At 31.3% G+C, this 15,217-nt stretch overlaps 2 protein-coding genes across 2 annotated transcripts; one reads left to right on the forward strand and one right to left on the reverse strand.

Moving 5' to 3' along the window:
- Positions 1-1,544: 1,544 nt before the first annotated feature.
- Positions 1,545-7,203, reverse strand: LOC115878743 (transmembrane 9 superfamily member 4). The gene is made up of 9 exons (XM_030895328.1): positions 7,018-7,203; positions 6,536-6,930; positions 6,330-6,485; positions 5,931-6,214; positions 5,661-5,864; positions 4,762-4,983; positions 4,473-4,668; positions 3,117-3,300; positions 1,545-3,048 (listed from the first exon to the last, which is right to left on the reverse strand). The coding sequence occupies exons 1-9, from the start codon at positions 7,033-7,035 to the stop codon at positions 2,809-2,811; spliced, it is 1,899 nt and encodes a 632-aa protein (XP_030751188.1). The 5' UTR covers positions 7,036-7,203; the 3' UTR covers positions 1,545-2,808.
- Positions 7,204-7,896: 693 nt separating this feature from the next.
- LOC115878744 (cleavage stimulation factor subunit 1) lies at positions 7,897-14,415 on the forward strand. The gene is made up of 6 exons (XM_030895329.1): positions 7,897-8,128; positions 8,198-8,385; positions 8,457-8,700; positions 8,759-8,903; positions 10,118-10,356; positions 13,902-14,415. Exons 1-6 carry the CDS (start codon positions 8,022-8,024, stop codon positions 14,311-14,313), a joined length of 1,335 nt encoding a protein of 444 aa, XP_030751189.1. The 5' UTR covers positions 7,897-8,021; the 3' UTR covers positions 14,314-14,415.
- Positions 14,416-15,217: the final 802 nt, after the last annotated feature.

Below are 15,217 nucleotides of genomic sequence, written 5' to 3' on the forward strand. Positions count from 1 at the left end.
TATCATATGTCAACTTTTGACATTTTCGCTTAGGTTAGAGTGGAAAAATAGTTTTGATTGTTTAATGTTCTTGGTGTCTTGTCCTGGCGGGTTAAAAGCTGCCCAAATCGTATTTATAATTATATCTCAATTTTTTCAAATGGAAGGAGGGTGACATATTAGCATAATTTGGAAAAAGCATTTTTTACGAATAATTTGGTACCACACAGTTGGTATTTCGAGTCAAATTGTCGCTATGAACCGCATGTTACAATGCTGAAATAAACCATATGCGAAAATGTCAAAAGTTGACATATGATATGTCATTCTATTCAGAGTGTCATTTTCTATCGAATAAAGTAGAAATATACAGAGAGTGCCATTTAAAAATCAAAAGTTGTAGTCATTTCCGGTGAAACAGGAAACACACCAAATCTCGCTTTGTTATCATAAAAATTAAAAGTTATAGGGGTGAGCCACTTTTGAGACGCACCCGGTATAAGAGTTGGTGAGACATTAATGACAATTCCACGTGTATATTGTCAAAGTCTCATCAACTGATCTATAGTTCTTCCCGCTAAACATTTTCTTGTTTTGATTTAAATAAAAATAAGTTGGCGAGAAACTCCGTCTGTGGTTTTTATATAATGTTAGCGAGAGCGTAGCAGAGCCATAGTGATGCCAAACGTCAAAACAAGGTAAAGTTACGCGAGATGAACTATGTAAATCGTGATCATTTATACATATAGTATATTCTAAAATAATTCACAGCCTGTTATTTTGAGCTGAAAGCCTTGATTCAGCGAATAATATAGGAAGTAAGGAAAAATAGTGCAAATTCTTGTAAATGAAAATATATTCCTTAAAATTTAAGTAAAAAAATGATTGTTCAAATAGCAAAATGTTGTTGTTGTTGGTAATATTTTACACTAAATTTTTAGATATAAAAGAACTTTGTGCATCATTTATTATATTACTATGAAAACTTCTGAAAAAAGTGTGATTTTAATATGTATAAAATTGTTTCCTCTTGTACAGTGTTATGTGCAAAAGCTAGTAAAATTTGTATTGTATTATAAAAAATATGTGATAATTTAAACCACGTGAAAAGGGTAATATTAATTCTATAAAATGTAACTTGCATTATTTTTAACGATGTACTTAAACAGCCGTTAAACGGTAGCCTACTAAAATGCCGTTAATAGATATTGTGACGTCGTTCATGTCGGCGGAAAGTAATGCCTAGCCATAAGCATATTGCAAGAGCACTTGTGGCTCCGTGGCTGAGGCTATCGGTTCGTGAGCGAATGGTCCGGGGTTCAAATCTCACGCTGACCAAGACTTTTTTATATTTTTTTTTGCTTATAGCGTGATCTTATTGCATTGGTTTCCCTTTTTTTGGTTGGATTGGTTTAGTTATTTGGCGGGTTGGTTAGCGTGGTTATTTAGAGGGTGTTAATTCATTGGTTAGTTGGTTATTTGGTGGGGTTGGTTGGTTTTTACTAATTTATATTTGTTTTTTAAATTTTTTTATCAGTGTCGAGGTTAGTTGCGTTGGTTATTTGGTGTGGTGGATAGCGTTGGTTAGTCCTTATAAAATTCCTATATTTTATAAAGCCGTCAAGTGCGTCACATCAACGACGTCATACCTATTAACGGCATTTTAGTAAGCTACCGTTTAACGGCAGTTTAAGTACAGCCTATTTTTAATGATGTACCATCAAGTGAAAACAATGTCATAGTAGGCATAGAAGAGTAATTTCAGTATGAACTTTAGTATGCACACATTGCTAGTGTCTTATTTGAATTTTCTTGAAAAACTACAAAATAAACACTGAGTATAAATAAATTATAAAATACTTGTCTATCAATAAATCCAATTATTGTAGTCATAGTAAATCTCACGTTAAAATGTAATTTCTAAGTCTACCGTGACAGCAATCTTTTTATCGCATGGCGTCTATATAGTCAAAAAATGAAATTTTCTCATCCAATTCTATAGAAAAAAATAAATTATTTCGTTTGCATTTTCGATTTGATTTTTTAATCAATTAACATGCCTATTTCAATGTTTTCATGTATATTTTGTTCTTTTTTATGAAATAAGGAAATTATTTTTGGTAGATACAACCCGTCGAAATTTAAAATTTTAATCATCCTATGTGATACCATTAAAATTTTAAGTAACTTTTTTATTTTTACGTAATTTGAAAAATTAGAATACTTTATTTTTGAGAAAATTTTAAATTTTTGAAGCTGCACTGTGACTGTGTACGAAATGAAATACTTTAATACTGACCAGGATATTTTTGAAGTTTGACAATATGCAGAGACATTTATCCAGTACTAACTGACTCGGCTAACTTCGAAAGGTACCGCCTCACAGTTCACAGTGAAGTAATCTGTGGTGAAGTGAAGTAAGAGTTTTTTGCCAATCTTCATCAAACGATCTGAAATTGCTGTCCTCCTTTCACGCAGTTGGGCAGGTCTGAACTGTTCAAGAACGCGATACTCTCGCTCCATTCAATTGAGTCAGAAAGTTCAGAACTGTTCCGCGCCATATGGAGGCACCAGGCTATCGCGCACAGCTCCTTTCAGAACCGTTCTGAGCAGCCCAGGGCGTAAAGCCCTGGAACTTGAAATTCGCAAATATGGAGGACAGCAAATGAGTGAGACTAATCGATTGGTATGAACTGATCTCAGACACACCCTAAAACTCATATTTGACAAATAATAATGACGTAACGGCAAACAATGGGTGAACAGTCTTTATCTTGAAAACACTATACAAAAAAACAATGAAAAGGCATGTCAAATGAGTCGAAACTTTTAGTCAATCTTAACGGCAGAGTAAATTTTCTTAACAAACGAGTACGCCGCGAAAAATCCTATTGTACCAGTCAATAACCAAAAAGTAAACACCATAAGTCCCGTGTAACTGATGTAGAGCAACGTCGGTATGAATTCTGTTATTTCCAGTTTCGTCATGAAATAATAGAAGGAATAACCTAAGATATAGAATGCCGAGCCTCCTGAGACCATGAAACTCCTCCACCACCAGTGATAGTCCTAATAAAAATAGAAAAAGATTGAGGATATTTGAATTATATCTGGGTGGATTTTGGGAAGAAACTTACCTCTCCGCAAAGTTGAAAATAAACCATCACGATCGAGATCTGCGAACAGGATATGATAAGAATAATAAAAACCAAGAACAAAAATCCAAACAGGTAATAGAACTGGTTCTGCCATATGGCGGTGAATATGAAGAACAGTTCTATGAAAACTGCTCCAAAAGGCAGAATTCCGGCAATCAGGGTACTGAAAAAATATTAATTTTATCAATAAGCAAAATTCAAATACCAGAGAATTAAAGAAAAACGTAGGAGAAAAAATATATTTAAAAAAAAATCGAAGAAAAAAAATAAAATAGAAAAAAAAAATAAAACGGAAAAAAAAGGAAGAAAAAATAACATTGAAAAAAAGGAAAAAAATATCACAGGAAAAGAATTAAAAAAAAATAACGAAAAATGCAAAATTCTGCCAAACAGTGTACCAAAAAATATTATGTTTATCAATAATCAAAATTCAAACACTAGAAAGAATAAGGATACACAGAGGAGAAATAAAGATACACAGAGGAGAAAAAAAAATAATGGAAAAAAGGACAAAAAAGAACACAATAGAAAAAAAAACAGGAAGACAAAAAATATGGAAAAACAGAAAAAATATATCATAGAAACAAAGGAAGAAACCAAATATTTAACAAAATTTTTCTTTTTCTCTCATGAAAAAAAAAGACGAAAAGTATACATCCTAGAAAAAAAGTAAGAAAAATCAGAAAAAAAGGAAAGAAAAAATTGTTCTAGAATAAAAGGAACAAAAAAAGTATCACAGGAAAAAAGGAACAGAATATGAATGGAAAAAAGGACTAAAAAATAAAGAAAAATGCAGAATTCCCACAAACAGTGTACCAAAAAATATTAGTTTTATCAATAATCAAAATTAAAACACCAAAGAAATAAGTTAAGATAGAGGAAAAAAATATAATAGAAAACAGGAAGAACGAACATAGTAAAAAAAAAGAAAAAAATAAGATAAAAAAGGAAATAAAAAATATCATACAAAAAATAACAGGCAAAAAAGGAAAAAAATATCTTTAAAAAAAGGAAGAAAAAATATCATACAAAAAAATAGCACGCAAATAAAAAGGAAAAAATATAGTTAAAAAAGGAAAAAAATATCACAGAAAAGGGAAAAATAAAAACATAGGAAAAAAGATAAAAATATATCAAATAAAAGGAAAGAATAAAAAATATAAAAATATCTTAGAAAAAGGAAGAATAAAGGAATAAAGGAAGAATAACCATAGGAAAAAAAAACAAAAAAAGCATCGGAAAAAAAAGAAAGAAAGAAATAACAAAATAAATCATAGAAAAAAAGAAAACAAAATATATAGAGATTAATCCTTATAAATGAAAAATACTACTTACCATAAAATTGGATTCATGTACCAGTGTTGTTCCGGTACCTGTCTCGGTATCTGATTGGTTCTTACAGGGTGTTGATAGGGTTGTTTCCTGTACCCAAAATAATATCCCACATAAACCAGTGGGAGCGATATGAATACCCACATGAGAAGTAGAGATATCATTGTGGCAAACGGTACAGCTCCACTACTAGCTTTACCTATTCAAAAAAAGAATTATTTTTTACACCCATTCGTGTCTCAACGTTGAACAAAGAATTAAATTTAATATACAGGGTTAAAAATAAACTTACCCCATATAAAGAAGTTCAGAATGAAGAAGGAGAATGCAATGATTGCCGGGTATAGAACAGCTGTAAGAAAAGCTGCTTTTTTCCATTCTCTACCTTTAATTGTTTTATAAAGTCTTGCTGAGAAATACCCCGCCACTGCACCGTTGAATAGATAAAAAATAATAGCTGCGTTTGTTAGTGCGCCTCTGGATGCTGGCGACAGTATACCCAACATGGCGAAAACTAAAAAAATATATATTGCCTTTAAGAAGAAAGAAAAAGTACTTAAGGAAAAATATAGGATAAAAAGTAAAAAACATTACAGAAAAAAAAATCATAGGAAAAGGGATGAAAAAATATCACAGGAAAAAACTATGAACAAAAATTAAGTAAAAGGGGGTAAAAGATAAAAAATATAGGGAAACAATATAGAAAAAAATATATAAAAAAAAGATAGAAAAAATATAATAGAAAAAAAAACATTAGGAAAAAGAGGAAGAATTTTTTCCTTCCTTTTTTCTTGGCACCATATGATAAAAAAAACAGCAAAAAAAATAAAATATACGAAAAAAAGGGAAAATATCGGAAAAAATCAGAAAAAAACATGTCAAAAAAATAAAGAAAAACTAGGAAGGTAAAACCATCATAGAAATAAATAATAAATAATAGAAAATAAATCAAAAAATATATAATAGAAAATAAATCATAAAAAAGAGAAAAGAGAATCGAAAAAATGGAAGAAAAAAATATAGAAAAACAAGAAAGGAAAAAAATATTAGGAAAAAAAAAATAAAGAAACAAATACCTATAAGGAAAAAAAGAAAGGAAAGAAATATAAAAAAAATATATATATTAGGAAGGTATTCTAGAAAACTCAGCTATATTATGTAGAATGTTTAATTTCATTAAAAAATACTCACATAATGTAGGTAGTGCCATCAGAAATATCTGTATACCAGACCCAACCAGAGCAGCAAAAAACCTAGAATACTTAGGCGGCCTAAAAACATCCCCATGCACTAACTTCCAACCGGTCTCTTCAACAGTATCATCAAAAAATTCATCGGCATTATACTTTGCTATGTCTTTTCTCAGCGTCCTCACCATTATCATAGTTAACATTCCTGTTAGTGAAAAAAAAATGTGTAAAAAATAGCAACTTGTCTTATTAAAAATAACCCAAAAATTACCTGTTAGGAAAAATATCACTACTATAGAATTAACAATGGAAAACCAATGAATTTGGGCATCTGTCATAGCTAAATATGTGTCCCATCTGGATGCCCAACTCACTTTGGACTCCTCCCATTCAATTTCGTAAGTAAAAAACAACATTGTCCCTGTATTTGGATCGACAGTTTGTGGAGTAGCATCATCAGAAAAACTACACTGATTGGTGTTTGCATCAAACTTGGTTTTCTCCAATGACACCGATTTTGCATTCAAACTAAACCCAACCACCCTATATACATCACTATAAAAAAATAAAATGTAGAGAAATCAATGAAATAAATGATGTGCATGCCAACTTTTATTGATTTTCTTACAGTATGAATAAATTTTGCTTAAATATATTTCTGGAAACTTACGGTTGAGGTTGATGATAGAACAATTTGAATTTCAAGTGGTTATTTATTATAGTTTTCGATCCAACTGTGTTACCTAGTCTGTAACCATGCTCATATTCTACCGTATATGAATCTGAGCTACGCCGAGGTGTTGCAGCTGGAAGATTATCTACAAGTCTACAAAAAATATTATAGAAAAAGAAAAAAAATATATCTTAAAACCATACAAATGAACAAAGTATTCATGCTGGATCCTATCCACTACCATTTGTGATTCTGCCGCAGTCCAATGCATTGGCTTTCCAGGCGTATGACATAACAACGTACAGGGAGTTGATTCAGCCATTCTAACTATATATGGAGTGTTAACTATTCGATCTCCCCTAAGAACTTCTCCTAAGTTCTCTGATTTGTAATGAATAGCGCTAGCACCACCTTTTGGCAAGCAAAAAGGTAGCGAGTAGTATTCGTAGGGTAGTTGCGTGTGTATGCTGGTCATTTTCACAGCTTTGACTTCTATGAGGTCTCCTTTATGGAAATCTGCTGGTGCCATTCCAGGAACATAGAAGGAATAACTTGTTGGCACCCATATTAATATTAAGAATATACACAATTTCGAAATCTGTAATAGAATCACAAAGGTTTAAATAATATGAAATAAAGAATCAATGTTTAGATGAGATGAACTTTTTACAACAAAATTACTCACCTCTGTAAATAAACCCATAGTACAGTTTCAGGCTTCGAAGTTCTAAATTACACTAATATGTAGCTGATTGGTTAATTTGTTTTGTTAATATCGAATATTAACATTGTTTTTAAATGAAATTTAAATAAAAATCGAGCAAAATCCTGTTGACGTCGTAAAAATTGGTTAGGTTTTGAAACGTCAATGTCAAAGATGTGTCAAAGTGGTCAGATCTTAGGTCAGATTTGGGTCAGATAAATTTACGTCTGTCTTTTTTTTTATTATGGCAGTGTCTAGGTGTTCGTTAAACGGATAAATAAAATAAATATTTTGAGATTTATAAATATTTAATAATGTTTATATCTACATAGAATAAGTGGTTACATCAATAGATTTTTTAAAATTTAGGCAGTTTACTGTTTTATGATTAATTTATTAAGTTATAACAGCTATCATGATAGAAACAAATTTTTATTTGGCCTTCTAGTTTATTTATTCAAGAAGCAAAAAGAATATTATAATTAATAATTGGACATTGGACACCTATACTGAATAAAGCGACACTCAATACCATCTAAATATAGACAATCTCAGGGTAAATAATATTAAACAAATTATTTGAAAGCTATTTTTTGTCACTTCTTTTTAAATCAATTTGAAATATTTTGACGTATGTATTTGCGGTAATAAGAAATAAATCTTGAAATTTAACCAAAACAACTAAAATTTTTAATCCACTTATTCAATAAATAAATTATAAACATGAAAGAAAATTTTATTAATCAGATAATGGGATTAGTATATTTCATTTATCCGTTTAGCGGACCACTAGACACATCATTGTTGTGTTGACCACAGAAGTAATGTTAAGTTTAAAATATGGAGTATGTCTGTGATAGGCTCCATTGTTTTGTTATCAAATCATAAATTCTGAGAGGTTAGAATTGTTTTGGTATCGTTTTTTTATTTATATTAGTGTACTCTCTGAAGTGTACTGTTTTATATTAAAACTAAACTAAATAAATATGACAAATACAACAAATTCCAATAATTCCGTACCCCCTAAAGAAGACGATCCTGATACAAATAACGTAATCAAGAGCAGAGAGTTTATGTACCGGCTTATAATCAGGTAACCATATAATCCATATATTATAATCCTCGTTTATTTAGAGTTTTTAAGACTTTGCCTTAATTTTAGCCAACTATTTTACGATGGACATCAATCTATCGGCCAAAGCTTGGCTCAAGCTGTCCAAGCAGAACCTGCTTGTTCTCCCAGCGACAGACTACTGAGAATAACTTTAGCAGGCCTAGAACATGAACCTGAGAGAAAAGAAAGGCCCCATAATTTTGGGATTGGAAATAATCAAATTGGCCCTGGTCTAGGTATGTTTTAACTTGGTTTTAACCTTATATAAACTGTAGATTGTGTAATTATACCAGGAATTACTTGTTAGATTTGGAATTTGAGACTGATTCGAGTATGATAGCCCCCGAACCAGCACTTTACGAGACTGCTTATGTTACTTCGCATAAGGGTAACTGTAGGGCTGGCTGTTTCTCGGCTGACGGTCAGTTAATAGCTACGGGAAGTGTAGATGCCAGTATTAAAATTCTGGATGTGGATAGGATGTTGGCCAAATCTGCTCCTGATGAAATGGATCCTTCTAGGGGTGAACAGCAAGGTCATCCTGTTATTCGGTAAGATTTTTATTTATTTGCTTTTTATTTTTGTTTTAATTTTATGTATTCTTTTAAGGACATTGTATGATCATATGGAGGAAGTTACATGTTTGGAATTCCATCCGAAAGAACCGATTTTGTGTTCTGGGTCTAAAGATCATAATATTAAATTGTTTGATATATCTAAAGCCAGTGTGAAGAAAGCCTTTAAGACAATATCAGTGAGTAAATATAATTTTATAAATATTATTTGTTATACATACCTGTAGAATTATAAAAGAGTTAGTTTTTTTAATATTTAATCATGTTTTTGGTATACATATAGTTAAAAATTGGTTTAAGACTAATTTGACCAAAGGATACTGATATAAATATATTATTTTGAAGAGTCTTATCTTAAAATTGGTAAAGATTATATATAAAGTACTATAAAGTGTCTGTGAGGCTTCTTTTTTATTTATTAAGATGTATTTGAGAAAATATATCTATAGTATGTATGTATGTGTCTTACATTGCATTTTGATGACAAAAAAGCTGATTTGAGCAAGAAAAAGTGATATAAAACATTATTTTGAAGAAGTAGATTAGTAGTTTACCCAAATTAATAAAGATTATATATAAATTAGTACAAAGTCTGTGAGACTTATTTATTTATTTATTAAGATATATACTTTAGAGAAACATATATACCCTCTGTATTCTGTGGCTTCTATTACCTTTTGATGACTAAAATACTGATTTGAGCAAGAGGAAGTTACTAAATATTGATAAAGAAGTCAGACTTCTTTTTTTTATTTATTAAGATATATTTGTGAAAACATATTATGTACTCTTTGTATTCTGTGGCTTCCATTGAATTTTGTTGACAAAAAAGTTAATTTGAGCCTGTTTGAGCAAGAGAGTGATATAAATTCATTATTTTGAAGAAGATTATCCCAAAATTAGTAAATAATATATATAAATTAGAATAACGTGTGTCTTTGAGACTTATTTATTAAGATATACCACCCAAAATATACCTAAATATCATTATGGGCTTAATACTATAGTTTCTTTTTAATGACAAAATGGTGAAGGTGAATTTTATGTGTATATAAAGATTTTTACACTTTTCATATCAAGGATTATACGGTACCTCCAAAACTTTTGGGTACATATGTAAAAAAAATGACGTTAGTAATCAAATTGCGTAGATGATAGAATGCTTACTTGGTGTCATATATAGGGGTACGGAAATAGTTACATAACTTGCAAATATTTTACTCTATTTTTGATACACTAACAATTTGAAATAAAAAAATATATATTATATAAAGCAGTTAACAAGAAGAAAGTAAAATTTAATAATTAGTATTATGGGATTACTGCAGTTTGCTTTTTTTTCTGCTGATTCATTTACCCTTTGTATATCTTATTTTTTATTGTTATTTTATAGGAAGCAGAACCTGTAAGATACTTTACATTTCACCCGACTGGCGATCATCTTATTGTTGCTACCAGCCATCCAGTAATTCGCATGTATGACGTCAATACACTTCAATGTTACGTTTGTCCTTTCCCGAACCAACAGCACACACAAACTGTCACTTGTCTAAAATGGTCTATGGACGCGAAATTTTTCGCCAGTTGCAGTAAAGATGGAGCTATCAAATTATGGGATAGTGTATCTAACAGGTAATTACTATTTTTTTCTTCTCTCTATCTATATATACCGGGTGGGTCTCAAAGTGGCAAACCCTTAGAACTTTTTTATTTTTTCAGATAAAAAAACGACATTTAGTATGTTAGTATATGGCATAAATTAGGATTGATTGACGTATTCAATTGTTTTTGATCACTTCCTTTTTCACCGGAAACGACTACGACTTTTGATTTTTAAATAGCACCCTCGGTATTTTTCTACTTTATTTGATAGAAAATGACACCCTGAATAGAATGATTTATCATATGTCAATTTTTGACATTTTCACTTAAAAAAAATGTATTTTACATTTCAATATAGAGGAATTTGGAGGAAATAATATAGAGGAATATTTCAATATAGAGGAATATAGAGGAAATAAGGGAGCCTTGGAAAAATAGATTTGATCGTCTAATATTTTTCGTGTCTTATCCTGGAGTGTTAAAAGATGCCCAAATCGTATTTTTAATCATATCTCAATTTTTTTCATTAGCATATTTTTTGGAAAAAGCATTTTTTACAAATAATTTGGTACTATACATTTGGTAGGTATTTCGATTCAAATTGTCGTTATGAACCGCATGTTACAAATTCAAATAAACCATATGAGAAGATTTCAGAAGTTGACATATGATATTGTCATTCTTTTTAGAGTGTCATTTTCTATTGAATAAAGTAAAAAATACGGAGGGTGCCGTTTAAAAATAAAAAGTTGTAGTTATTTCCGGTGAAACAGGAAATGACTGAAAGCAAGTGAAAAATTCAATCAATCCTAATTTTATGTCATATACTAACACACCAAATCTCGTTTTTTTATCCGATAAAATAAAAAAAATTAAAGGGGTGAGCCAGTTTTGAGACGCACCCGGTATATTATAAGTTAAAATTTAAATTAAAATAAATTCTTAAGATTGTTGATAAAAAAAACGTTGTCATATTTATGTACGCGTTGTCATATTTATGTACAGGGTGTCCCACTAAGAATAGCTCTCGGCTGTATCTCGGAAGGTATTAGCCGTAGCGGCTGCGGAAAAAAATATTTATAACTAAAGAGGCTATGGGAAATTGCTGGAAATTATTTTCAAGTTTGTAGAACAACCGCTAGGGGCGCAACTGCAACAAAAAATAAGATAATGGAGTTTTTACACAATTTTGCCTAGATAAGGTGTACTATAAGTAACAGCTTTATAATCTTCAGTAAATTCTGAATATTTTTTGTTAGAGCCATTTTCCCCTATCTACCAAAATAAAGTGGTGGGAGAAGGTTAGATCTGTTTTTATTTGAATATTAATAACTCTGGACTGGATGATCGGAATCCAACAAGCGATGGCTCGTTTAAAAGAGCGTTTCTTACTCTATATTGTACTATATAAACAATAATAATAAGCTTTTGAACGTAGACGCTAGGGGGCGTTGTCTTACAATTTAACAAACATTGCGCGTTTTTTCAAAAAAATTAAATGCAATAGTATATGTAATTTTAGCTGATAGTAAAGAGTAGTAAAAGCTTAAAAAGGCAGCGAAAACCGCATCTTGATATCTTCTTTCAAACCGAAGATATTAGCAAAATTATAATAAATACCAAAAAATAAGCCCTTAATTACCTTACTTTTACAACACGGTATCAGTAGCCCTCTTGATTATGCCCATTCTAACCTAAAAATAAGATAGAAACAGTTAGTTTATTTTAAAAGCGACGATATACCAGAATATCATAATTTCAGATGTATTAATATCTAATAATTAAGATATTAATAATAATGAACAAGAAACGATGATTTAGTGAAGTCATGGCAGGCTTTGGAAAAAAGTTGCTTTTGACGTAATAGTATAAACGTAAAATTGTTATTAGATCAACATTTTGATAGTCTTAGCAGCGTTTTTTATCTTTTGATTGCTTTTTAAAAATGCCAACAACTTCAACTACTTCAAATAATAAAGGCATTTTGAAAAAGCATTTAAAAGATTAAAAACGCTGCTAAGACTATCAAAATGTTGATCTAATTACAATTTGACGTTTATACTATTACACGAAAAGCAACTTTTTTACAAAGCCTACTATGACTTCACTAAATCATCGTTTCTTGTTCACTATTATTAATATCTTAATTATTAGATATTAATACATCTGGTATTAAGGTATTCTGGTATTTCGTCGATTTTAAAATAAACTAACTGTTTCTATCTTATTTTTTTGTTAGAATGGGCCTAATCAAGAGGGCTACTGATACTGTATTATAAAAATAGGGTAATTAAGGATTTATTTTTTGGCATTTATTATAATTTTGCTAATATCTTCGGCTTGAAAGAAGATATCAAGATGCGGTTTTCGCTGACTTTTTAAGTTTTTACTACTCTTGACTACCAGCTAAAATAGCACATACTATCGTATTTAATTATTTTGAAAAAACGCGCTATGTTTGTTAAATTGTAACAAAGCGACCCCTAGCGCCTACGTTCAAGACCTTATTATTATTTTTATGGTATAATATAGAGTAAGAAACGCTCTTTTAAACGAGTCCTCGTTTGTTGGATTCTGAGCATCCAGTGCGGAGTTATTAACATTTAAATAAAGATAGATCTAACCTTCCCCCACCACTTTATTTTAGCAGATATGGAAAAATGGTTCTAACAAAAAAAATCCAAAATTTATGAAGATTATGAAGCTGTTATTTATAGTACCCATTATCTAGGCAAAATTCTGTAAAAAATCTATTTTCTTATTTTCCATAGCAGTTGCGCCACCTATGGCCGTTTTACAAACTTGAAAATAATTTCCAGCAATTTATCATAGCCTCTTTAGTTATAAATATTTTTTTGCGTAAGCCCTACGGCTAATACTTTCCGAGATACAGCCGAGAGCTATTCTTAGTGGGACACCCGGTACTCGTCTCATTTTAACTCTTTAACAACATTAAAGTATTAAATTTTGTATGATTGTAAACAGAGTTTTTTAGTTAATATTTTTTTGGGAATGGAGTGTTTGTCTCCTTTTTATTGAGATGTTTTTGTCTTTAAGCTTTATCCAAGAAGTTTATAGGATCTAATCCAAGAAGTTTATAGGATCTAAAAATAGGGTCCAGACCAATCAGACAAAACAACGACAAGACAGAAACACCCATTTTTTATGACAAAATTGCGACAAATCCATTTCTGCGACATTTTTGTCTCATTTATATTTTATTTTAAAATTCGGAAACTTTTCAATGTCCCGTCTCGAGTCGGTAAAGATCAAAGTGTCTAGGTTTTGTTCGTATATTTTACGATAAGTTGTCGGCGCAGTGTGGATGGCGTGTGCTGCCAACAGTAGGAGACCAGTGAAATCACACATGGTTAATAAAACTCATTCGCAACAACTAAACTTTTGACTTTATTGTACTTTTGTCCTTGCGGTATGGACAATTTGTCTCAAGTTTGTCTTGTCAGAATTCCACATTTTTTGTCGCAAGTTTGTCTTGTTTTTGTCTCAAAATTGTGTTTACTTTTTGTCGCCTTGGTCTGGACCCTGCATAACCTTGTCTCTCTAACGTGTTCTAGATGTATTAATACATTCCCAAAAGCCCACGACGGTTTCGAAGTATGTTCAGTCCAGTTCACACGAAACGGCAAATATTTACTCTCGGCCGGCAAGAACTCCATCTGTAAACTATGGGAACTAACAACCAGCAGATGCTTAATAGCTTATACAGGCGCAGGAACCACAGGAAAACAGGAATACGAAGCTCAGGCAGTTTTTAACCATACAGAAGACTACGTACTATTTCCAGACGAAGCCACCACGTCGTTGTGCGCGTGGAATTCCAGAAACGCTTCCAGGAAACAGCTGATGTCCTTGGGACACAATGGGGCTGTTAGGTTGATTGCGCATTCGCCCACGCAGGCGGCGTTTCTGACGTGTTCGGATGATTTTAGGGCTAGGTTTTGGTATAGGCGCACGCCTACGTTATAGTTTTAAGTTTTTGCTGAGTATTTCAGGTTTATTTTTGATGGTTTTTATTTTTGCAAGGTTTCAAATGATAGTAATAAATATACGTGAATATACGTAAGTAAATGCTTGGAGTTTTATTATTAATAAATACAAGAACTCTCCTGAATCCATTTTACTAGACCGAAAAAGTAGCAAAATAAGCGTTCGGCATTTAACGTTTTATGTAAAACTGTCTAGGTATTTTTACACAAATAAAGAAGGAAATTAAAGATAAAGGATTATACTATATCCGTATTGTAGCACATTTTTAGACAGCTTCTTTATTTTTAGGATTTTGATGGTCAAACATCCACAAAATATTCCTTATGTTTGGATTAAATTTTCTCGAAAATAAAGACATCATTTAAAATTCCGTTACAATACGGAAATAGATCGAAGTTTTGTGATTACAGTGATATATAATTTATATGGTTTTGTAACAAATTGCTCGCTATTTTATGGTAAATGCTGAAGCTCTGCAAACCTTAATCAAGCCTTAATCAAAACACGTGTGTTTGGAATTTTGGATGTGGCGTAACACGACAGGATCGGGCTAAGCCGGCAGATTTCTGAAATATAATATATATTTTGTTTGGCCACATACCCGCCTTACTCGACTCCTGAGAGCGACCCGAACAGTACAGCGTAATGTACAGGGTGGACCATTTTGGTTGTTTCTATAGGGTATCTAGGAAACCGTGAGAAATATTCAAATTTTGATACTGCAGTCTCGGGTTCTTTTTTTGAAAAAATTACAATGGCGCAAACGGATCTTGGCTATCTTGATCGGTTTCGAAGCTACAGGGGGATTCTTAAATTTTGTACTTTTTGAAGATTCGTTCGATAGTTTGTTTATTTCAGCAACCACGGAAAAATGGATTATACA

The sequence above is a fragment of the Sitophilus oryzae genome, unplaced genomic scaffold (genome assembly GCF_002938485.1).
Source record: "Sitophilus oryzae breed Bouriz unplaced genomic scaffold, Soryzae_2.0 scaffold_1521_pilon_pilon, whole genome shotgun sequence".
Taxonomy (NCBI): domain Eukaryota; kingdom Metazoa; phylum Arthropoda; class Insecta; order Coleoptera; family Curculionidae; genus Sitophilus; species Sitophilus oryzae.

Coding starts and splice junctions, on each gene's coding strand:
- LOC115878743 (XM_030895328.1), bottom strand. Junction 5,865..5,930: donor AGTGATATTTTTCCTAACAG/GTAATTTTTGGG, acceptor TTTCACTAACAG/GAATGTTAACTATGATAATG. Junction 4,984..5,660: donor GATGGCACTACCTACATTAT/GTGAGTATTTTT, acceptor ATATTTTTTTAG/TTTTCGCCATGTTGGGTATA.
- LOC115878744 (XM_030895329.1), top strand. CDS start 8,022: ATGACAAATACAACAAATTCCAATAATTCCGTACCCCCTAAAGAAGAC. Junction 8,129..8,197: donor ATGTACCGGCTTATAATCAG/GTAACCATATAA, acceptor CCTTAATTTTAG/CCAACTATTTTACGATGGAC. Junction 8,904..10,117: donor AAGCCTTTAAGACAATATCA/GTGAGTAAATAT, acceptor GTTATTTTATAG/GAAGCAGAACCTGTAAGATA.